This window comes from Pipistrellus kuhlii, unplaced genomic scaffold (assembly GCF_014108245.1).
Source record: "Pipistrellus kuhlii isolate mPipKuh1 unplaced genomic scaffold, mPipKuh1.p scaffold_m20_p_10, whole genome shotgun sequence".
Lineage (NCBI taxonomy): Eukaryota > Metazoa > Chordata > Mammalia > Chiroptera > Vespertilionidae > Pipistrellus > Pipistrellus kuhlii.
The window spans coordinates 31,159,147-31,185,726 of record NW_023425405.1 but is presented as its reverse complement, the minus strand read 5'-3'; the positions used below and the strand labels follow the sequence as shown (position 1 = coordinate 31,185,726).

General features: G+C 35.4%; 1 protein-coding gene across 2 annotated transcripts in view; it reads right to left on the bottom strand.

The window, feature by feature from the left end:
- The window catches only part of DGKB (diacylglycerol kinase beta), a 431,951-nt gene that overhangs the window by 107,285 nt on the left and 298,086 nt on the right, over positions 1 to 26,580 (bottom strand). For both annotated transcript variants that reach the window (XM_036429287.2, XM_045578212.1), the window contains 2 exons: positions 22,007 to 22,097; positions 14,641 to 14,836 (listed from right to left, as the gene is read on the bottom strand). In XM_036429287.2, the coding sequence (XP_036285180.1) occupies positions 14,641 to 14,836; positions 22,007 to 22,097 (287 nt within the window). The remainder of the gene's footprint in view (positions 1 to 14,640; positions 14,837 to 22,006; positions 22,098 to 26,580) is intronic.

The window sequence follows — 26,580 nt, the reverse complement described above, 5'->3', positions numbered from 1 at the left end:
CATGCAGTATTTTCCCACCTGCACCCCCCCCCTCCCCCAATGCAGTCAATATACATGCACACACTGCTGAAGCCGGTTTGGCTCAGTGGTAGAGTGTCGGTCTGCAGACTGAAAGGTCCCAGGTTCAATTCCGGTCAAGGGCATGTACCTTGGTTGCGGGCACATCCCCGATAGGGGGTGTGCAAGAGGCAGCTGGTCGATATTTCTCTCTCATAGACCCTTCTAGCTCTCTGTCTCTCTCCCTTTCTCTCTGTTAAAAATCAATTATATATATATATATATATATATATATATATATATATATATATATATACACACAGACTCAGACCCAAACTGCCCCTACATATACAAGGTGTTTCTTACATGCTAGACATACCCTGATTTCTTAAAGTCTACTAGAGAGGTTTAAAATGCCAAACTTTTTAAAAAGTTGAAATCAACTTAATAGCTAGTCCAGTAGTAGGCAAACTCATTAGTCAACAGAGCCAAATATCAACAGTACAACGAATGAAATTTCTTTTGAGAGCCAAATTTTTTAAACTTAAACTTCTTCTAACGCCACTTCTTCAAAATAGACTCACCAAGGCCGAGGTATTTTGTGGAAGAGCCATACTTAAGGGGCCAACGAGCCACATGTGGCTCGTTGGCCACAGTTTGCTGACCATGGGGCTAGACTAATGAATTTATTTTATTTTTGTTTGTTTATATTTTTTAGATAACTGAATATTCTCCTTGACTAGCAAAGGAAGCTCAATTTCATTATTTGCTGTAACCAGTACATTCACTCCCTCCAGGATAAAAACACTGTTATAGTTCCTTGTTAATTACTAACTTCTGCATGAAATTTGAATAAAAAGTAATATTTGCAATGGCAACATATAAAATATTCAGAAATCAAACAGCAAAATGAAAACAACAAAAGCAATGAAAATCCAAAATAGCCTATCTTAAAAAAACAAATACTGTAAAGAATCCCTTTAAAGAAAAATATTTCATTAAAAAGGACAATATATTCACAAATAATTTAAAAATAATGCCTAACTACAAAAATGTACAAAACCTCCAACTCAGAATAGCACAGTTAGATACATTTAAAATGAGACATGCAGATTAATTCTGTTTTGTCTCTTAAGAGTTCTTTAAAACCTATACACATTTAAAATTCCTATTTAAATTTGATGCAATTACTTCCTTTAAAAAAATCAAATAGCATCTTCTATAATTTTTGTTAATCCTCACCAGAGGACATGCTTATTTGAGAGAGAGAGAGAGAGAGAGAGAGAGAGAGAGAGAGAGAGAGAGAGAGAGAGAGAGAGAGAGAGAGAAATGGTTCAGTTGTCTTCCTGTACATGCTCCCACCAGGGATCAAATCTGCAATGGAGGCATGTGCCCTGACCAGGAATTGAACCCACAACATTTGTTGTATGGAATGACACTCCAAACAACTGAGGCACTCTGGCCAGGCCATCTTTCATAATGTTATACTGGGTAAAAGATGTGTAGACTCCTTGCTTTCCACTAGGTTCACTGGATGTCCTGTTACTTCAGTCTTAGCGAGCTGGCTAGGATGATGTAAGAAAAGACTACAATAAGGACTCTTAGGGAAGAGATTTCTTATCATCAAGGATGGAAAGCTTGCAAAACCATCAGTGATTAGTACGTTATTTCATTGTTGCTCAATTACTCACAAGAGAGATATAAGGCATAAGGTATTACTTGCATGGTTATTACACAATACCAACTGTTCAAATATACAGTGATGTGTCTTGAACCTGTTTTCTTCAAAGTCACGTTTTAATGCACATGATTTTTTTAAATGTTGAAAATACATTTAATCACAAACTCCATGAATCTCTCTTACAGTAAATATAAAACTGAAATGTTCTTTGATATTGGTTGATTTCCTCTTATTTTTCTAACAAGATACTCTGAAACTGAATGCCACACTTAGTAAAAAAATATGCTTTATGTAATTTTTTTGGATAGAGTACATTTTCTCAAGCATCAATAGGGAAAGATGTCAGTATGCTAATGGCTTTAACTATCAGAAGAGACATGAATTTAAATCATTATGCATAAAAATTCTTACGTGGTTATTCAATGTATTTTGAAAATATTGTTATGTTTGCTTCATTCACTAAAATTAAATTCTACAAATAGTAGCTAATTCTTTCATTTAATTAGACTCAAATTACTAGTTTCAGTATTAATGGTTTGATTTGACATGTTTAAAAAGTGTAGAAGGTACTTAATAGACCTGTCTTCCACCTTAAAATGAACAACTGTTCAGGGAAATGAAATTGTTCAAAGAGACATTTTCTTTCTGTGATTCTGTGAAATATAATATAATTATTCTCCTTTAATGAATTTCTCCATGAGGAATAATCTTTCAGAGCTTGAACAGGTAAAGTATAATTATAATTGGAGCAGCTTTGTAAATAAAAGGATGAAGGAGATTGCTATTTTGTCTCATATTATTGGATAATTAGAATAACAGTGTGGCATTCATCAGGCATTTGAACTTTCTCAGAAAAAAATCCCCAGGGCTTATTTAACTTAGTCATGTTTATCCATGGAGATTTTTAAGTCTGGTTTCAAGTGACTGTCACCTTACAACATTCAGGCCTAATCGTTAGCTTATTCTGATTAACAGTTTTACTTTACAACAGCCAATAGACACTACCTAAAACAAAACAAAGCAAAGCAAAAAAAAAAAAAAAAAAAAATCCCTTAGTTTGCAAATCTACAGAAGGAAGAGCAATAAAAAATGTTTTTTATTAAGCCAGGAAAATAATCATTCAATGTGGAGGGAATGATGAACTTTAAAAACAGAGATGTCTGGATACTGTCCAAGAAGCTACCATTTATTTGTTATTTATTTGTTAACTAGCGCTCTCTCTCTCTCTCTCTCTCTCTCTCTCTCTCTCTCTCTCTCTATATATATATATATATATATATATATATATATATATATATATATATACACACACACACCCTAGAGGCCCAGTGCACAAAATTTGTGCATGGAGGAGTATCCCTCAGCCCGGCCTGCACCCCTTCCAGAAATGTCCGACTGCCAGACATCCCTCTTGCATTCTGGTACTGCAGGCTCTTAACTGCTCACTTGCCTGCCTGCCTGATCACCCCTAACCACTCTGTCTGCCTGCCTGATGCCCCTAACTGCTCTCCCCTGCTGGCCTGATCCCCGTAACTGCCTCTGCCCTGCCACTGTGGCTTTGTCTGGAAGGATGTCTGGAAGGTCGCCCAGAAGATGTCTGGTCTGATTAGCATATATTTCCCTTTTAATATTATCCTTTTATTAATATATAATATATAATTATGGTTAACTCAAATTCATACAGCTCAAAGATAATTTAGTAGATTGTGGGATTTGACTCTTTCAATAAACAGGTTTCTTTGCTCTCTACTGGACCCCCTATCACTCTCTGCTAGTTAGATAAGTGTGAACAAAGAGAACCAGATGCCAGATTGCATGGTTCCATTGCATGCATCAAGGTATCCAGCAGAAAACAAACAAAAAAAAACCCCTTAAAATAGAAATAGAATAATGTCTCTACTGGTAGGACTTGGAAATATCTGTCATTCCACAAGATGGTACAATTGAATTTTAATTCTCAATGAGATTATACTGCTTCTTTTGTATTATTTCTTATCTGAGGAAAGGAAAACAGCTTTTAATACCAACCGAAAGATAAAAAATAAAACCATGATCTATGTTTAACAGCATATGTTGCTGTTTTCATGTCTTTTTAATAGTTCTTTAATGTTTACCATTTTTTAAAAATCATCCCTAATTTTTTGTCATTTGTTCTGATTATAGGGAGGAGATAGAAGAAAGCTAGGTAGACAAGGGCGGGACCATGAGAAGAGGAAGTAGAACCTGGCAGCCCAGGTAGGCAGAAGCTCCTAAGGCAATCCACAAAATATATATCGATAGATGTTGCTAAGACAGGAAACTTGCAAATAACCAATTACAAGGCAAGGAGGCATATAAACTAATCCGAAGAAGGTGGCTGAGGCAAAATTCTTTGAAAGGACCAATCATGAGCTAGCAAGTCTGATCTACCTCATCTTCCCCTGGACAAAAAGAGCGTGCTCCCTCTCCTTATTCTCTTCTCTCTCTAGTGCGCAAAGGGTTCCTGATGTTCCTGTGTCTGGAGAACACATCCTTGAGCTCACATGGCTTAGAGCCATGTGGGCCTCCACACAAGGACTAACAGGCTTGAATTAGCTTGGATGCTATATACCCAGCTGTAACATGGACACCAGCCTGCTGCTGAAACCACAGCTGCACCTTTTATTATCAATAAACTTTGCTCCTGCTAATCATTTTTGTCTACAGATCCATTCTTTCGTTTTTCGAGACAATGAACTCGAACTCAATCCCACCACACTTTGGTTTCAATAGAACAAATTATTTTAAGTTCCCCGGAACACATCTCTTACACAAGCTTCAAAACATTACCCTCAAATGACAAGATTATGATAGAGATTTTATATTTAGGAAACGTCTGCACATAGTCTCATATTTAGAAACTTTATGTGACATCTATTTGATAGCATGCTTTATGGGTATTATTTAATGAGTTGAAGCTTGTATAATCAGCCAATATTTATTTAACTTAAAAATGCATTTTATATTTTCACCACTGCATTAGTTAAATTTACTTAAAATTATAATGCAGCCTTGGTCTGGGTAGATGACCTGACATTATTTTCAACAGACTCAGTATTGGATACTATGTCACAGAAACAAATAAGATGGTTATTTTATTACTGATAGTGGGCATCAACATTATAGAGAAAATGACTTGTTAAAGCATTTATATTCTTCATCCTTCTCTCATGTTACAATTAAAATCAATAGTAGAAATATAGAAGTTCTCAAAACAGCCTTGTGAAAATAAGAGGGTATTTGCCTGAGATGTCAGAAAGGTAATAGCTGAGCCTTACTTTAAAACCTCAAGTAAACAAATTTCTTCTTCCCTTGCATCTATTAAATTGATTGCCAAATCATGTATTTTTTAAAAATCTGTGACTGCTACTAAAAGCTCATTTTTCTCAATCTTTTCCACATTCACAAGGTGAAAGCAAGTTGCTCCTTGTTCTGCCATTCCTACCTGTTCTTCTTCAAATGTTCCCTGTTTTCCTAATTTTAATTTGTTTTCAAGAATAAGCCCTTAGCTCTCAGTGTTTTTTCTCAGTGGTTAGAGCATCAGCCCACAGACTGAAGAGCCACAGGTTCAATTACTGGTCAAGAGCATGTTCCTAGGTTGCAGGCTCAATCCCAGGAACTGGGCAAGGTGCATGTGGGAGTCAATTAATTGATGTGTCTTTGTCCCATCAATGTTTCTCTCTCCCCCTCCTCCCTCACTTCTATTCTCTCTCACTCTAAAAATCATATGGAAAAATATCCTTGGGTGAGAACTATATATATATATATATATATATATATATATATATATATATATATATATATATATATATATATATACATACACATATATATGTATATATACACATATATGTATGTATATATGTATATATTGTGTATATATGTATGCATGTGTATATATGTTTATGTATATGTATGTATGTGAACATATGTTTATGTATATGTGTGTGTGTGTGTCCTTAATAGCAACAATCTCATTTATGATATTAGAGAATACTATTTTCTTATTTAAACAAATACTTATATGTTATATTACATCCAAAATAATTTTGTGGCCTTACCAATTTTACTGTAAGTTTTCTACCATTATTCTTCATGTCAGATTTGTTTTGGGAATTTTACTGCATATCAGATTTTGAAAATTTTACTGCTGAACATGTAAAAAAGGAGAAATAATGCTAGCTAGAAAAAAAGGTATTTTACATAGCTCCAGAAGAGATATAAAAATATCCCAAAGATATCCCAAAGACCATCTAGTGTTTTAATTGTTCCTAAAATATTAATTTATTCAATTTATGGTTTCTCCTTTCCGAATTTCTAGGAGGCTAGCAGTTTCTATGAAGTTTTTGTAGTGTCATGACAAATACATTTCATAAATACTTCTTCATAATATAAATGCTTTTACAGGATAGCTTGGCCAAAGATAAGAGTACACGGTCTTATATTTTGAAATATAGAGGAAATATGTCGTATATTCTCTAATTTTGTTTTATTACTGTTTATAAACTTTAGAAGTATGACTTTTATTTTAAAAAAGTCACAACATTAAGACATTTGAGTTAATGATGCAATCTTTAATTGGGGACAACATTTTTATATTTTAATAGCTTTTATTAAGTTTGTGCTATTGTATGTATTACCTACTGTTGAAGAACTTCAAGGGAGGTTGCTTAAAAACGTACAATTAGGAACTCATTTTGAGACATCTCCCTAAAGGCTACTAGCTAGCAAAGGTTCGGATCTACCTCTTTTCAACCAATTACCATGGTATTAGCATGTCCATATATTTTTGTGAAATGCATCTCAAATGTCACGATCTTTTTTTAAACAATTTTAATATCCAACCAAAATAATGCAGCATGAACTCCTTTTCTTGTTTCTAAACTTAATTGATTTAATCACTGACTTTAAACGCTTGGAAATTATCCTGCTTGCCGGTGTTTGAATGCCAAACACATCATCTACAGTTCTAAAATGTTGCAGTTATATTTAGATAACTTAAAACGCTGCCATGTAAACTACCCTAAATAATCCATAGAAATGTGTAGAGAAATTGATAATGGATGACAAAAGCCCATTACCATCAAATTTCAGATAAGTACAACTTTTGCAAGGTAGAGAAAGTGGTGGGGTCTAGCTATTTAAATGCTCCTTGTGCAATTATCCAGGCGATACCCCATATAGTACCAATCCATTAATCTCTGCTCCTCCAGAACTCATCATCCCCATTTTAAAGAAGACGTCAGAGCCAATAACCTTATTTATCTTCAGAGGTAAAAGAAATTCAAGTTTTGCCAAGCATTCATAGACACCAATTCATTTATTCTCTCTGATCAATTTGTTTTAAACTGACCTCTTTCCCCCTACTTCTTCAGAGCTTTAAAAAATAAATTAATAAAGTCATTTGATGTAGAGAGATTTCTTGACAGCCAATCAGATACGCAGTCTCTGCTCTCTGGATCCTAGGAGGAATCGGGGTTTTAGTCTTGTCTAGCCCAATGCACAGACAGCAAATAAGCTGGGGGGGGGGGGGTGTACAGTGTTACTTCAGTCTTAGTAAGAAAATACTACAATATACGGACTCTTAGGGAAGAAAGTGTAAAGTTCATGAAAGAGCTTATTCTTGGGAAACTCGTACATTGCACATTTTACAGAAGATGATGAAGAATAAAAATATTGTTTATACTAAGTATTCAACATTGGGGCTATGCAAACTCTACAAAGTGGTGGAAGCTGAAGTATTTGCCTGGTGCAATTTTCCACACTTCAGTATTTTTTGTTCTACCTTCAATTTTTTCATGTCCACGTACCTCCAGTATTACTACTTAGTTTTAGTTTTTACTTAAATAAATTTATTTAAAAAATTATTTTTATGCCGAAACCGGTTTGGCTCAGTGGTAGAGCGTCGGTCTGTGGACTGAAAGATCCCAGGTTCGATTCTGGTCAAGGGCATGTACATTGGTTGCGGGCACATCCCCAGTAGGGGGTGTGCAAGAGGCAGCTGGTTGATGTTTCTCTCTCATCGACGTTTCTAACTCTCTCTCTCTCCCTTCTTCTCTGTAAAAAATCAATAAAATATATATATTAAAAAAATTATTTTTATATTACAATTTACTTTTTAAGAAACGTATCCCTTACTATAAAGAGAAAATACCTGTAATCGTAAACTATTAAACCTCAAAATATTCATCTGTTACTGCTTAAACCCTCTCCATTTTCTATCAGTTGAATGCATGCTACATTTTAGGAAACTCTGTCCAAATAAGAGAATTAACATTGGTAAATGGAAATTAAATTATTGAAAGTTTCATAGAGACATAGTACATTAATTAGTTTTAATAATATACCTGGCTGGCTGTATCCATAGGGGGGGCAGAGAGTCACCCAGTTAATGAGGATTTAAGCAGGAAATCCAGCTGCTCCTGAAAGTACCTCCCTTTAGCGTCTGGCAAATGTTTGAAACTATGGCTTAAATATAATTACTTTTGCTCAGTGGTTTTCAAGTTTTTAAAGCAATCAACTTTTTTTTTTTTTTTAAGGAGCAATTTTTTAGAAGCCAGTAAATAAAAGAGAAACTCAGAATGTTATTTGTAAAAATGCATTTTAAACATTTAAATTGCTGCCACTTTAAATGCAGTAAATCTGTGAAGACAATGAAGTTATTTTGAAGACAGTTGCAGTGTCACAGGCATCCTATTTTTCATTGACCTCTGTATTTTGTTTTGGGTGTGTAGTGTTGGGAATATCCTGACACTGACAGATAGGTAATTGTAGTGGTACGCATTTTTTTACATCTCACTTGGCTGCCTTGTATCATTCTGATTTCAGCACTGGATAGTGGAAGAGTTGGGCTTACCATCTTTAGAACTGAAGCCATTCGAATAACTAAAAACTGCTCATATTACCTGAGAGATCCTCACTTTTCAGTTAAAAAAATACTTCCAAAAGGTATCTTTTTAATGCCCCTCCTCCTTTTTTAATTTTTATTTTATTTTTTTAACTTTTTCAGTACAAGTGTATGATATGATGGTACTTGCTCTCTGGTTCAGATGTTCACTTGAAGTTTCAATTAGTCCAATTTATTTCATTCTGCATACTTAGCTGAAATGTGTTTCCATTTCTTTGTTGGCTCTTTATTTGCAGTGGTGAACATGTTTATATCACAAATCTGTGATAAAATACACTTGATATACACACTAGCACAAGACTATTATTTTGGGGAGTGAGCTTAGTAGTGCAATTTCTTTATAAGCAAAAATTTTCCAAACAGGAATGACCACTTTTCTTTTAATATTATTTTTAATATTATTTTAATATTAGCATTGCCACCTGTTTGCATGCCCATTGACTGTTATGCTGTTTGTTGACTATGTAAAATGAAAGTACCTGAGCTTGTGGGCCTCTTAATTCCATTTAATTAACAAATGCTATCATGGTAATGTAGCCACTTATATAATTATCCTCATTTATATTTTAGACGACCATTGTAGAACGACAGGTTCTCCAGTTAATGTGACTGTTATTGATTACTAATTTACATCTGTATATGTACATACATATGAATATACATCTGTATATGTACACATATTGAATCTACATACTATTAATTGATTGAGAAGAACAGGAGGAAGAGAAGCAGGAGAAGAAGAGGAAGTTGTTTTCTTGTTGATAACACAATTTAAAGGTTTGAAAGTCATTAATATGAAAAATAATTATTTTATAGAACACACTTTAGGGTCTTTTTATTATAGTTTTTATTGTTCCAAAATATGGCGAAAATTAATTGGAACCGCTGAAGAATTTTAAAGCACCTCTGAAGAATTGGAGTTATAACTCAGTTTGAAAAATAATGGTTTAGCTGAAGGCCTTTATTTCTTTTAAAATGCAAATATCTCTACTTTTGTGCAATCAGTCATTTATACATCAATGTGCATAAATTTATTAGACATCTTGCTGGTGCTTAGAATTAATTCAGAAGGGGGGGCAGAGAAGATGAACTCAGCAACTAATACAAATGGGAACGATGGACTCTTAAGGCTGAGGGCACTGGAGATGTACCCAGCCTACCTTTCAGCTTTGCTTGACCTGCCGTCTATATATTATACACTCATTTATATTAAAAAAGAAAAAAGAAAAAGAAAAACAATGAAGACAAACCCACTTCGGAATGTTCACCAAATTAGATGAGTGTGAGTGTGAATCTGATTCAGAATTGCACCCAACTGTTATAGAATATTTTTTCTGGAACAACAATGTAATTAAGTGAATTACTTATAATTTTCATCAACTTGAATGAAATCAACCCCAAAATTTCCAACCAGTGAATTTCTTAACTGAAGTTACTCTAATCTTACACTGGGAGGATCCTCAAATATTGCAAGCAAATATTGTGCAGCACTTCCTGATCATGTTCAGCATAATATATATGAGAATTTAATGCTCAAAACTTAATCCTGTACCTTTGGTCTATGACACTTTTTAAAATTTAATCTTTATTTTTGAAAGTATTACAAATGTTTTCCTTCCCCCTACCCCATGAACCCCTTCTAGTCTGCACCCTCTCCCCTAGGCCTTCACCACACTATTGTCTGTGTCCATGGGTTACACATATTCATATAAATTCATTGGTTCATCTGTTCCCACCCAGCCACCCCCACCTTTCCTCTGATATTAGACAGTCTGTTCCATCCTTCTATGTCTCTGGATCTATTTTGTTTATCAGTTTATCTTGTTCTTTAGTTTCCACATATGAACGAGATCATGTGATGCTTCTCTTAATCTGATTGGTTTATTTCACTTAGCATAATATTCTCCAGGTCCCTCTATGCTGTCTCAAAGGGTAGCAGATAATTCGTTTTTTATAGCTACACTAGAGACCTGGTGCACGAAATTCATGCACCTGGGGGAGGGACACCATTGGTGCACAATCAAGACTGGGGAAGGACACAGGAATTTGGCCAGCTGAGGAGGGACTGCAGAAGGGTTCTAAGGCATGTCCAGCCTGTCTCGCTCAGTCTTGATTGGCTGGACCCCAGTAGCAAGCTATCGTACCTACTTCTTGGAGCGTCTGCCCCCTGGTGATCAGTACACACCATATCAACTGGTTGACAGGTTGACTGTCTGCTCCCTGGTGGTCAGTGCATATCATAGCAAGCAGTTGAGCAGCCTTAGGATATCATTAGCATATTACATTTTGATTAATTGAATGGTTGACTGGACAACCAAACACTTAGCATATTAGACTTTTATTATATAGGATAGTATTCCATAGTGTAAATGTACCACAGCTTTTTAATCCACTCATCTACCAGTGGGCATATGAGCTGTTTTCAGTTCTTAGCTATTGTAAATAGTGGTGCTATAAACATACGGGTACATATATTCTTTCTGATTGTTGTTTTGGGCTTCTTAGTATATATTTATAGAACTGGGATCACTGGTTATGTATGACATGTTTCTTAATTAAAAAGAAATCTTGTAAACTTTTTTTAAAAATAGGTATCCTTCTACTAAATAAAATAATTTACCTTTATTACAAAAAAATCTAGTTATGCATGATACTCCAACTCCACCTACCCACGTCAGCAAAAGCTTTCTAAGATTTATGGAAATAGTAATCCATTACAATATAGTAAACATTTCTTAAACTTTAGTGTTTCATGGAAGCATATCAGAAAAATTGTTAGTTAATATTTTGAGAAAATGCTCCTGATAAAGAAGTTACACTATTCAATTTTTCACTTTCTTACTAATATATTAAAATACTAATTTGAATCTGGGTTAAAGAAATATGTTGGAATGGAATTATATTTTCCACATTTCACTGTAAACTCTATATTTGCAATCATTTTGTGTATATTTGAAAATATATTTAGATTTAAAATGCTCAATGACCCCCAATATCATTGTTGTTTTTGCGAAATTGAAAACAAAATGAAATGACTGAATAACACACCATTGAGAAATATACTATAAAGTATAACATTTAATAATTAACAAGATAAATTTGAAATTAAAACTTCAAAGCTTGAAGATACTTGAAAAATGGGAGATATTTTCCACTGTGCTGTTGCAACATATATCAAAATAAAACATCTTGGGAAATTTGATTAAAAGGAAAAGGTAATTAACATTGAGTGGGGGGTGCAGTCTGAGGTCCCCTGGCCTGGCACAGGAGTGGGGGCCCCGCCAGGTGGGGGGTCACAGCCTGATATACCCCAGCCTGGCACTGGGGCAGGAGGCATGGCATTTAGTCCCTGTCAAGCAGGGAGTGCAGCCTGAGGTCCCCGTCAAGATCCACCAGGCAAGTGGTGTGGCCTGAGGTCCTCTGGTCCAGCGTTGGGATGGGGGCGGCGGGGTATGAGGTCTCTCAGCCTGGAGCTAGGGTGAGAGGAACAGCCTGAGTTCCCCTGTCAAGCCATGCCAGGTGGGGGGCGTGGCATGTGGTCCCTTGCCCCAGCCAGGCACCGTGCAGCCTCAGGTCGTCCCTGCTCTTTGGTTGTGGTGTTATGGCTCCCGGGCTAATTTGCATAGTCCTCTATTATTATACAGGATATCATAAAAGCCTTATATGCTAAGTGTCCAGTCGTCCATTTAACCAATCAAAGCATAATATGTTAATGATATGCTAAAGCTGCTCAACCGCTTGCTATGATGTACACTGACCACCAGGGGGCAGACCCTTGACTGGTAGGTTAGCTTGCTACTGGGGTCTGGCCTATTGGGACTGAGCAAGATGGGCTGGACATGCCCCGGAGTCCTCCCATGGTCCTTTCCACACTGGCCAACCTCCCACATCCCTACCCAGCCCTGATCGTCCACCTGTAGGGTCCCTTGGCTTGGCCTGTGTCCTCTAGTAATCCACACTGAGGGACATTCGCCCCCAAGTGCATGAATTTTGTGAACCAGGCCTCTAGTTATATATAATTCCCTTCAGCTTTAAATTCATAGATCCCCAAACTGCTCATTTTGTCTATGTATTTCTCTTTTAAAATTTCCCCATGTTTTCATATAGTTGTTTTCATTTTGAGTATAAAGCACTTTAATTAATTTGGTATAAAATTAATTATATTAAACTAGAGGCCCGTTGCATGAAATTCATGTAGTGAGGTGGAGGGAGGAGGGAGGGTGTTCCTCAGCCTGGCCTGCACCCTCTCGTAGTCCGGGAGCTCTCACTCCTTACTCTGGCCCACCTGATCACTGCTCCTCACTACTCAGCTCTATGCTTCTTAGCACTGCCTTGGAGGCGGGAGAGGCTCCCACCACTACTGTCGCACTAACCAGCTGTGAGCCCAGCTTCTGGCTGAGCATGTGGGAGCGCACTGACCACCAGGGGGCAGCTCCTGCATTGAGCGCCTGCCCCCTGGTGGTCAGGGTGCATCATAGCTACAGGTCGTTCTGCTGTAATGGTCACTTAGGCTTTTATTATATAGATTACTTTTGAAAAAAAGATAAATATCATATGATTTTACTTACATGTGGAATCAAAAGAAAACAATGAATGAATAAACAAAATTCAAACAGATTATAGATGCAAAAAGCAGACTTGTGGTTGTCAGAGGAGAAGGGGTTGGGGGACTGGGTGAAAGAGGTGAAGGGATTAAGAAGTACAAATTCGTAGTCATGGGGAGATAAAATACAACATTAAATGCATATGATGCCAGGGGGTAGTGAAAATATAGGGGAGAATACTGTTTAAAATATATGATTGTCTTAACTACTAGGCTATACACCTGCAACCAATACAAAATAATATTGAAAGTTAAATGTATTTTGAAGTCAAAATAAATAAACAAATTGCACTACTTGTCAAGATGGACTTCTTTAGGTTAGGATTACCTAAAATTCTAAGGGGGACCAAAACCTCAGCTTGTAACAAGCATTTCTTTCAAGAGGAATACCTAATGCTTTCTCCATCAATCTTTGTCACTCTCATGTCAACAAATTCCACATAACAGAAGTCACTGTCTGCTACTGAAACCTGCATCAGACACCTGAAGACATTAAAATATAAAGCCACGTCCTGTCTCCATCAAGCGTAACAATCCTCCTCACATTTATTTTATTTATTAAAAAATATACATGTTATTTTATTTGGTTCATAATAAGCCTATAACAACTTCACGTTTTGTCTTTGCACTGGGCTGAGCCAATATGTTTTCTTAGACATCTGAATGTCACTAATAGAATTAGGCAGATTCTAAAAGGCAAAGAAATAGTATGGATAATACATAAATTATTTGAATGTGATAAATTATTAGAATGCTATCAATTTATCTTTGTTTATAAAACCTATCAATAGGAGTTGGCTGTCAAGTCCCAATGTGATATAATATATATTACAATGTCATTGAAAATTCTGATCCACAACTATTCTATCCTATTTTGTTCATCCTTTGCCCCTGTTTCCGAGGTTTCCTAATTGTTGTTATTAAATTTCTGAAATATAGCAGCAGGTAATTGAAGTTTATTGCAGAATATTTAAACATGCAATTACAATATATATGGTACTTAGAACAACAGCTTAATATAAGATACTTCACAGCCTGATTGAGCAGAGCCACGAATAAAAATTCTTGCAGCACAACCTTAGGAAAGTTTTAACTAACCCTGTTAGAGCAACTGGAACACCCTGAGCAAGACCATCACATTCCAGACTTAATGTACAATATACACTATATTATTATACTCTAAATATCCAGATGTATTGATTGTCTGTAGGACATTATATACCCAAGAGAATAAAGTAGTAAAAAAAAAATGCAGCCAGTATACACATGATTGTAGAATCTATTTTGATATAATTTAATCACACATGTATATCTGATTTTAAAAATACAACTTATAAATATGAAGAGGATAGTGGAATGGCATATTCTTCCATTTTGTGGTAGCTTCTGAAAGCAGATTACAATAAATTTAACAAATAGCGTGAGAAAATTTACCTTGACTTGCAAACTTCAACTCTTTGGCATCTGTGAGTGTGGTCCTCTTGTCAGACCCTTTCTTCTCTATCCGGCGATGGCTTCGCCTTTTCTTAGACTCTCCCCAGAGATTGGATCCTCCATGCATGCTTGGTATATTCAAGATAGCAATTCCTTCCAGAGAGATGTTTATTAAGTCTATCTGAACTCCATCACACTGATCAGTAAAAAGAAAAGAACAGAAAGATAGTTTGTCTTTCTTTCCTTGATTTCTCCTTCTGTGTTTCTTTATCTTTTAATAAGAACTTTAAAATCCATAATCCTGACATTTTTAAATAAGCTTTTCAGGAACACTTCAATATTTACCCTAAATGTCCATATAAAATATAAAACAGACAATAACATTAACCTGTTATACATACAGACTCTTTAAAAATGATCAAATTGAATCATCAGTGTCTTTTTGTTTACAGAAAACCTTTGGGAAAGAGATGCATTAACATCTGCATGTATAAAGAGTTATCAATTTCCAATGTGTTACAAAAAGCTTGACTCTGGGAAATTTGGTCAAATTTTAGGTGGACATTCTAATGATTGCCTCCTATTTAGAACACATTTCAATTCACTATTAAGAGAAAGTAAATAAGAAGATACTTTTTTCTTTGAAAAAAAGAAAAGTTCAAAACAGAATTTGCAAGAGCTCTGAATTACATTATAATGGCCAATGATGAATTCTTGCTTTTCTTTTCTAGATTAAGTTCTAAACACAGAGTTAAAAGCAATGAAACACATAGTTGTCTAAATGAATATGGAGGACGAGGCAGGCTGAGTGAGGGAAATGCCAAAAGTAGCAGTAAATGTAATCGCCAACTCATCACCACTTTATAGCTGCTGTAACAATGAATTAAAAAATAAAAACCATTAATTAGGCAGGTTTTTTTCTGTTTGTCTGGAAAACATAAAACTTGCTAACAGACACAGTGGTAAGTTTTAAAATATTTTTAATTCTCTCTTCATTTCCACCAATGGACATGTGCAGAGAGTGACAGGCTATACTGTATTTTTGGAGTCCACTCATTTCTTTTGAGTTTTCTAAAATGGTAGTAATTCCAAATAAAACCCAACCACTGTTCTCCCATGTTCGATTGTAAGTCAATCTGAGAAGAGAGATGTAAATACATAAGTTTAGTTTACAAAAAAACTTCATTGGGAATATGTATTTCAGAACCTGAAGGGTATCTGCAGTGCGATTGTTTTATGTATCATATCACAGTCCAGGAAAAAGACATTGAGAGCAATCATCATTTTCTTTCTCATGGCTATCACAATTTCTGAACCTAGAGGAGCTAATGCTGCATCAACACGATAAAAACAAAAAAGGAACAAATAGAAAATCTTTATCCTTTTCCACTTCTGCCTCATCCCACTGAACCTCATACTGCATCTTAGTCACTAAAATGTAAACACCGTTAAATAAAGCACCCCAACTTGAGCCTACTTGGCAGGGCTAGAAGCAAATTCAGAGAAGGTGCCAAGTTTTCATTCAAATGGCTTCAATGAGGGTGAAACCAAGGTCTGGATGATGTCTCTTCCCCCCGCCCCCCCACACTCCTTACCCCCACCCCAAAAACAAGTGATTTTTTTTCCTCCCTTTTCATGTATTAAATTAAGATGATTTCTTTTTACTAAAGCATTCTACTCATGTGTATATTCACTTACTGCTATATATTCTAGATAAACAGATATTAATTTCATAATTAAAAGTAATCTTGTGTAAATACCCTGCAGGCCTCAATGAATCAAACACATACTGTGTGTCAGGCCTCCCACTGTCTTCAAGTGGAATGTACTGGCTGGATAATTAGATAGTACATATTTTTTAACCTTATTTGCATGCATATTATATCTTTTGCACACTGACAAGCAGCAGTAACAACAAAAGTCAGATTACCACAGGGAATTCCCACAAAGAAGTCTTCATTCCTTATAATTTGCAGCCTAAATTAAAATAATTTGATCTTTGACAAGGATGAAATGTCAAGCAGAAGGGGGTCCCCTACAAGCCATGGCCTGTGGCTTCTGAAATCTGCCTAATTTATGTCAGTCACTTCTTAATACATATTTAAGTATTACACGAAAAAGATGATAAATATGCAATCTGACACCTTTGGTATTTCCCTGCTGTTAATTTATAAAGGTCTGGTTTCCCCCCAAACCGGCTAAAATCACTTAAATAACAGACGAATGGAGAAATAAACTGAAGTTGGGGGCCTGGCTTCCATTTTCACTCAATATTGAACACAGCAGGTAGGACACTAAGACAATTAAGGGACTAGGCCTTCGAACCCCACTGTGACAAGTTACTTTCAGAATTAGTGAAGAAGTCTTCCTTTGTTCTTATGCCTACAAGGAAAGCACATTGGCAAATTGGCTTAAAATAACGAACTGGGGAAGCTACATGTGACAATGGAAAAAATATCAGTGTGTATATTATTCATGTTTTCAGTATTCAGTGTCTGGTTGCATGTAGTTTTAAAGAAACAGAGTAAGTAGCTCTTTAACAAAGTTTTAAAAAAAATCATCGAGTCCCAATAAAGGATTATGAAGAACACTGAGGTTCCTATGAGGGGCGGATAGTGTACTTACATAAATCGCTATTTATTAATGATTTGTTTCCACTAGTTCTTGACCCCAGACTACCTTCCTCTATTTGCTTTAGCATTATGTTTGTTAGTCAGGAAACTTTCAGTGCTCGTTCTGATGGAGACCAGGAATTGTCTGGTGTGCACCAGCAGAGTGCATGGGAATAAAAAGCTGAGGTGAGAGCTATGAAATATAAACAAGTTATAATACCGTGTCAGATAATATTTTCATCTGTTTCGAAGATTTATGATTTTTTAAAAAGTAGCTACAGAGGAAAAGAATGTAAAAGCTTAAAAGCTAACAGCCTCGGTTAGTCAATAAATCCAGAGTATTTTTATTATGTAGAAAAAAGGTCATTAGTATATGGTACTATGGGAGCTATTTGCAAAGTGCAAAGCTGGGATGCCACTGTCTACTCTTTTCGGTTTTAAAGGGAAGATCTTATTCCACAGAAATTTACCTAAAAGAAAAGAAGATGGTTTAAAAATTATTTTTTTCCCAATGCATTTGAATCCTGGTTTACTAATCTGCCCTGCACCATACTATACAAAGATGTTAAGGGAAAGCTTTTATATGTGAATTTAGTGTTTTAGAATCAGTTAATTTGATAGGAAAATTCAAAACATGAGAGGAACACTGGAGAGCTGTAAATGTGGATAATAAATTTGATAAGATAAAATTAATGATAAACTATAAATAAAATTTTTCATAGTGAGTATAATTTTATGTTGAGGTCAGATAAAAATTATTCATATTTTGCTTAATAAAACATAAGACCCTTAGGTGCCTTTCCCAAATCATTTAATACAAACTTTTCTTTTAATATATTATATTGAAATTTTAAAACTTTTAATTTTTCATTTATCTTTTGTAACAAAGTTAGAGGATAACTGATATCCTAAAAATTGAAAATTTCAGCTTTGTTAATATCTCTCTCACTATATACATTATACGTTATCAGTTTATATACATATACACATATATGTGTTAAATCTACAATTTGTTTCTTAGATTTAAAACTTTTGGCAGCAATATAATTCTTATTTCTCATAAATTATTAAAGAAAATGTTCATCTGTCCAATTTTGCAAAGGAAAAGTAAAATCTCTTTAATTTATAGGATTTTGAGGCAGACTAAGTCAAATAAGTAGGTCCTCAGATTATGACAGAGATCTATTCTTATGGCGTAATATAACCTGATTTTCACCGTTAAGTTGGAACCCACTTACATAAGCACTTATGTCACTCACATAGAGCACATACAAAGCAATGACATGAAATAGTAAAAAAAAATTAAAAGAAAGATAACAATTCTTGACCTTTACTTGTGGTAAATTCAGTAAATAATAAAAGACATAAAGCACATATGTACATATGTAGAAATGACAAATCTTTTTTTTAAATAAATAAATGGGAGATGGTGATATAACCACAAAATTGCATATGTGGAGTCCAATGTAAGCAGAAAACTATCTGTAATGTGTTTGCATTGTTTAGCACCAAGCATGGGGTTTAATTAATAATAGGTAAAATTTATCTGTCTATAATAATAAAAGCCTACTATGCTAATTAGACCGGACAGCCAAACAACCTTCTGGACATCCTTCTGGACAAAGCTGTGGTGGCAGGGGCCAAGGCAGAGGCAGTTAGGGATGATCAGGCAGGCAGGCAAGTGGTTAGGGGTGATCAGGCAGGCACGCAGGCAGGCGGATAGTTAGAAGACAGCTTCCCAGATTGACAGAGAGATGTCCAACTGCCGGTTTAGGCCCGATCCCACAGGGGTTCCGGATTGTGAGAGGATGCAGGTCGGGCAGTGGGACCCCCACCCTACCATGCATGAATTTCATGCACTGGGCCTCTAGTATCGTTATAAACTTGTATCTCATAATATTCATATTATTCTAGATATTCAACTATTTTGGAAAAAACTTCCTGTATAAAAGAGAAATGGGAAATGAAGGGTCATGCAGTAAATGTGTTTTGAAGAGGCTGCTTATAATATATATATATATATATATATATATATATATATATATATATATATATATATATATATATATATATATATATATATTCATTATATGAGGCACTTTTGTACTGGAGTGGTTTTATTTTCTGGTATATATTTTCAAACCATAGTTGGTGTAATTTTAGGCCAAATAGGAAGCAACAGGAAACAGAATCGAATTTCCAAATTGCTGTTTTTGTTATATTTAATTATGAAGTAACCTTGAGGGTAGAAAGGAATATTATACTAATATGATAAACTGGATTCATTAAAAAGTAGAGAAGCAGATTTTATATCATCATCCTTAAACACACACACACACACACACACACACCAAATTTTAGAATTAAGATGAATACATAAAATTATAACAGTATTTTAAGATTTGCAACAATAGAATGGAAAGTGCATGGCTCTGGTTCTGATTTATAAATGTTACTATAGAGGTTTCCAGAACAAGCCGGTAAAGTGCAGAGATGATAAGTCAGAGGTGGAAGGCATGTAAAGAACACAGCCTAAGATAAATAATTTAGTTCTATTGCACATATTGTTTTGGAGAACATTCTAAATAGTTATTCTATAAGATGTCAATGTTTTCCACGATTTTCATTAAATATCTTTTGTTATATGATGTAACCTTTTCCTTGAACATTTTTTATTTTGTGACACATAAATACATAATTGTGTGAATATATCAATCCGTTCAACTACTGAAGAACCCCTTGTTTGCTTCCAAGTTTTGGTAATTATTAATTAAGCTATTATAAATATCCATGTTCAGATTTTTGCATGGACATGGTTTTCAACTCTAATAAAGTATAATTGATGGACTGTATGGTAAGAGTATATTTAGTTTTGTAAGAAAGAGAGAAATATAAATATCACATGATCTCACTCATTTATGGAATATGATGAATAACATAAACTGAAGAACAAAACCAGAGACAGAGAAATATCGATCAGATGCTCAAACCTCAGAGGGAATGTAGGGGAGGGTGGGAGTTAGGGGGAGAGAGCAACCAAAGGACTTGTATGCATTCATATAAGCCTAATCAATGGACACAGACAACGGGGGGGGGGGAGGGTTTGAGGGCATGAGTGGGAGTATGTGGGGGCAATGGGGCAATAAGGACTCATATGTAATACCTTAATCAATAAAAAATAAATAAAAATCAATATTTAAGGAGGTTTGTTTCTGGGATCTCTAGCCTGTGCCCTTGATTTATTGGTCTATTCCTTCACCAATATCACGCTGTTTTGAGTGCTGTAGCTTTATACAAAGTCCTAAAGTTAGATAGTGTCAGTCTACAGATCTATTCTTTTTCGATTTGTTCTGGGTCTTTAACTCTCCATATAAACTTTAGAATCAGTTGTCAATATTACAAAATAATGCTGGGGTGTTGATTGGGTTTGTATTGAACATATAAATTAAGTTGGGAAGACTCACAACTTGAGTTTTCCTACTCATAACAAGGAGTAGCTCTCCTAGATCGTTTTGTTTTTTTCCCCCCCAATCTTTGTTCAGTAGTAAGTTAAGGCAAGGAAAGACAGAGCATGTACCCTACATTCAACCAGAAGCCATATTTATAATTGTTTTCCATTTTTGCCTTCTTCCTCAGATTTTATTTGAACATTCTGAGGGCAATAGATGTTCAAATATCCACAAAATAATGGGTTTTAAAAAATAACATTTCAGGAGGGGAAGGGAGATTTAGTCATTTTTAATAAATATATGTGCATACGCACATATACAATAGTATAAATATATAACATTATAAATATATAAATAATAGTAAATTAGAAAGGTAGGATAATAAGGAACCACACTGGCCATTATGATTCTACGTAGTCCATAACTATGTTTGTTTACCAAACTTATTATCTGACTATATGCCACTAATGATTTAGGTCTCAGAAGACAAGTTATGCATTTATTTTTTAATTCATATTTCTCAAGTCATATCAGCTAATCATTAAATGTTCTTGATTCATAGTTCTGATCCTATGGTTTGTCTTCAACACTTATCAAAAGTTAGCTATTCCTTTTTCTTTAATCCCTAAAATCTCTCAATAAAACTAAGTCAATTTCTATTGTAACCCATCTCCAAAACTTTTACTTCTAGTGTCTATATATTTTCGTAGACCTATTTGCTACAAATCTTTTTCAAATATATCTTTTCTTGCTTCTTTGCTCTCTGTCTTGGCTTTTCCACTTGCTATAAATGTAATGGGAAAATGGTAACCCCAGGAACTGAGAAAATCTAGTTAATGAATGGAATGGAAAAGTATACTTTTTAACCTGCATTCATGAAAGTACAATTTTCATGAACTATGTTTTAAAGGTTATAAGATACTGAGACCTGAAAATAATAAGTGTTTTATTTTTTTAATGTATCTTTCAACTTTTCTGTTCCAGTACCTTCTTTCTCCTTACTTTTTTTTTTTTTTTACCCACACTATGCCCAGTAACTTCTCCATTGGTTTCTAAAATTGTGTTCCAACTTTACTTTTATAGTGTATGAAAATAACTCATACTCAAACTTAACTTTATACTAATATTTGAGATAGCACTAGATTCCCAATGACTGACAGAAGTAAAATTGTGGATAAAGAATCATGGATAAAGAAAGCTATATGGATTGCTCAAAACTTAGCTCCTTCCATGGACTATCAAAAACATACTAATAACCAAACTCAAGTCATTTCATAGTATTATAAGAGAATTAATTTTTCTTACTTCTATTTCTACAGATTCATGTAGCTTCTTGCAGGTTGCTGAGAAAGTTTCAGAGGTTCCAAACTCAAAATACCAAAATTTGTTCTTCATTCTGAAAAAGAAAAGAACAAGCCATTTGGGCAATTATAAATAACAGAAAGGAATTTTTAAATGAGGTAGCCCTGTCTTGTGTTATAAATGTTAGAAAAGGTTTGAGGACACGAATCATCCATGCGGTAATAGATGGCCACATAATTTTCAAAGCTTAAATGTCGGTGTCAAATTGTATGATTGTCCCTGAGGGAATTACAGGAATGTATTGATCTGACAGATTCAAGTATATCTTTGACTTTTCTATATATTAGTTGTTCAGATTTTAAAATATGATTTTAGTGCTTATTATTCTTAGCTTGTTCGTGGATGACTTCATCTTAGACCAGCCATTCATAAAGAGAAAAATGTATTGGCTTTTCATGGGAAAAAAAGAAACTAAGTAAAAATGTTTGATTTTTCTAGATGGTTATGTATTAAAAAATTGACATAAGTATATAGCATATTAAAATGATAAAACTTAGTATTAGGGGAATAACCCTTCATTATTTCATTAATATAGGGTCCTCTTTTATATGAACAACTAGAGGCTCAGTGCATGACATTCATGCACGGGGGCGGGGGGGTGTCCCTCAGCCTAGCCTGCACCCTCTCCAATCTGGGACCCATCAAGATATGCCCTACTGTCCATTTAGGATCGGGCCTAAATGGGCAGCCAGACATCCCATCGGACATCCCTCTCACAATCCAGGACTGCCGGCTCCCAACTGCTCACCTGCCTGCTTCCTGATTGCCTCTAACTGCTTCTGCCTGCCTGCCTGATCACCCCCTAACCACTCCCCTGCCAGCCTGTTTGCCCCTAACTGTCCTCTTCTGCAGGCCTGGTCACCTCTAACTGCCCTCCCCTACAGTCTGGTTCCCCCAAACTGCCCTCTCCTGCAGGCCTGGGTCCCCCCAGCTGCTCTTTTCAACAGGCCCACTTGCCCCCAACTTCCCTCCTCTGCTGGCCTGGTCACTCCTAACTGTCGTCCCTTGCAGGCCTGGTACCCCCAACTGCTCTTCCCTACAGGCTCGGTTGCCCCCAACTTCCCTCCTCTGCCAGCCTGGTCACCCCCAACTCCCCTTCAGGCTTGATTGTCCCCAACTGCCCTCCCTTACAAGCCTGGTCCCTCCCAACTGCCTCCCCTGCTGGCCATCTTGTGGTGGACATCTTGTGTCCACATGGGGGCAGCCATTTTCTGTGTTGGAGTGACAGTCAATTTGCACATTACTCTTTTATTAGGTAGGATAGAGGCCTGCTGTATGGGTGGGGGCCAGCTGATTTGCCCTGAAGAGTGTTCTGGATCAGGGTAGGGGTTCACTTGGGGCATGGGGCGACCTGTCGAGGGACCTGTGGTGGTTTGCAGGCCGGCTATGCCTCCTGGTGACTCAACTGGAAGCCAGGGCCAGTTGGAAGTATTTGGGATTTATTTATCTCCTATAATTGAAACTTTGTAGCCTTTAGCATAGGCCAGGGCCAGCCAGGACCAGGAAGCTTGGCTTTCTCCATCGCCAGGGGAAACCCAAGCCTCCTGCATGCTCCAGCTCTGTGGCCGGTGCCATCTTGGTTGGGTTAATTTGCATACTTGCTCCTGATTGGCTGGTGGGTGTGGCTTCTGGGTGTAACAAAGGTACGGTCAATTTGCATGTTTCTCTTTTATTAGTGTAGATAGTGGGAAATTATGATATAGCATATAAGAGCTAAAGATACAACATTTTACCAATATAACAGTTTCAAAGAAACTATAGTTTAAAATCTTTCCGTAATTAATACGCAAGTAAGATATTCAAAATGTATTTTCTCCCATGACCCATTGAGCATATCTTTATTTCTTTGTGACTGTTAGTTCAATTTATGATCATTTCATATAATTTTACAAAACTTGACTAGATTTTTATTTTACAAAGTATTGGATTCAAAAATTTAATCTCATATCAAAATGCAGTTTTTAATCATACATATGCTAATGAGGTATGGATATTAGAAGAAAATCTGTAAAATGAGATACATGCTTTTATACATAAAAATAAACAGAAATAAATTGTTTTAATATTTAAGTATGCCCCTCCCATTAAATTATTCTTTTTGGCATAAATATTGCTATGTGCCTTTTACATTAGCATGTAGAACATTTTAACAATTATAATTACCTTTGGCAAGGACCTTACTACTTAATTAAATCATATTTTACTTATGAAAAATTACATAAAACTCAACACAGTGCTTATTACTATGCTATATTGAATATAGTTCTGATATGACATCACAAATTATAAAAGTAATCTCATTCATCTAGATGTAGTATTCAATATTTTGCTTCATACAAGATTTTATTAATTTAATAAAAAAATTTCATTAGCTCTTCTTGTATTAATCACATATTAAGACCAATAATGAAGACCAATATAGATTTCAGTGGATTTTAACACTATTCTTTTCTAGAGAACATTTTTTTTCCAGGGGGGTGGGGGGGGATGGTTTATGGCCTCATTTCATATATCTGAGTACATAAAAATAGATGCTGGTAGTTAGATAGAACTGGAATAAACATTTAACACCAAGATCCGCATGTCTGGACCCACCTGCAAATTTATATGAAAATTAAAGCAAATACCTAATTTATAGTTGTATGTCTACAAATTTGTACAATGGCTAAAGTTATGCAAAACTGAAAATATTTTTCTAATGAGCAATCATTCTGATGAAAATTATATCACTTAAAATATTGAGAGAAAAATACTGGACTGTAAGTTAAAGTGGTCTCATGACAACCTTAAAATAATAATTAGCTGACGTTTCATGATTGTTTAGAATTGTTTTCTACATCCAGTAAGCTTTTTACCAGCATGTTTTTTATATGGCAGTGGTACCCAGACCTTTCTGGATTCATTTATTCATACATTCATTCATTTAACAAATGTTTAGTGAGAACATTCACCTCCATATGCTACTGTGTCTAGTGTTATAGATACAAATATAAATGCAATTATCTTAGTCTACAAGGAGTTCAGAATGTTGTAAGATTATGGGTATATAATTTAAAATTTAATCTCCATGTGAAATATGAGCAACATATTGTGAGAAAACACTTCAATAAATCAGCTACTTTTACCTGAGGGAGTCCAGAGTTTTAGAAGAGAAAGTGACATTTTAATAGCTAAGTAAAAGAAGGCCAACAGGTACTGAGCATTTTTAGGAGTGCAATGTAACTTCAGAGAATACTGACTGCAAGCTAACAAGGGTGTGCTTCAGAAGCATGTGTGCCAAGTTAAAGGGTTTAAACTTGAAAAAAAAATTTTAATATATTTTTATTGATTTCAGAGAGGAAGGGAGAGGGAGGGAGAGATTAAAATATCAACAATGAGAAAGAATCATTGATAGACTGCCTCCTGCATGCCTCCCACTGGGGATTGAGCCCGCAACCTGGGCATGTGCCCTTGACTGGAATCGAACCTGAGACGTTTCAGTCCCTAGGCAAATGCTCTATCCACTGAGCCAAACCAGCTAGGGCTGGACTTGAAATTATTGATTAACAGGATGCACACAGAAGTTTATTGGCAGTGGAGTCACATGGCCAGCCTTGTTATATGGACAAGTAGGACTAGCAGAAATGAATAAGTAGGCTGGAATGTTGAAATGCTGGCATTGTGAACAGAAAAGTGGTTGTTGGAATAGTACACCTGTAATATAATTAAAGGCCTAAACCAAGTTGCAAGGGAAATAGAGAAGAGAGGCTCATATCAAGAGAAATAAATGAAATGGAATCAACAGGAAATGGTGATTTTAGATTAGACTGATTTATTTCATATACGTAGGTCATCTCTGGAACCAAGTGGAATTGCAGAGCATTTACCAACAAAAGGGCGGTGAGCTTATATTTTGACAAGTTCCATGACCTAATGTATATTGAATTGCAGTTTGAAAATTAAATATAAATACATGAAGCTTCTGATAGCATATAAATGATCACTCCTTATTTGTTTTCCATTCTGTCCATCAAAGTTCCTTATAGTTTAGTTGGGATGATGAGGAGCTTATATCAGCTAACCAAGATACACCTTAGTAAACACAAGAAAACAGACATTCTGAGAATTTACATTCAGTTTTTATTCACCGTATGAGTTAGCATTACTGCTCATGTGCAAAAGCTGCTTTAAATTCTCCATTATTACAGGCATTTTATGCTTCACTTAGATAAATATATGGAGGTAATAAAAAGCACATAGAATCAGATTCCACATGACAAATTAAAAGCTGTTAAATTTTATTTTTTTTCAACCCAACTGGTCTTTGGGTTGTAGAAATGCAACAAAACCCCACCACACTTAAGCATGTGTACTATTTATTTTTACAGCTCACATTAGAAAATGATAGAAATAATTCAAACTCAAACTTGTTAGAGAAAACATAGAGCTTTGGATTTAAAAATAAGAAAACTGGATATTTAACCCACTGTGAGATATTCAAACCAAAGTCTTATTTAAAGCCTTCATACACAAAATTT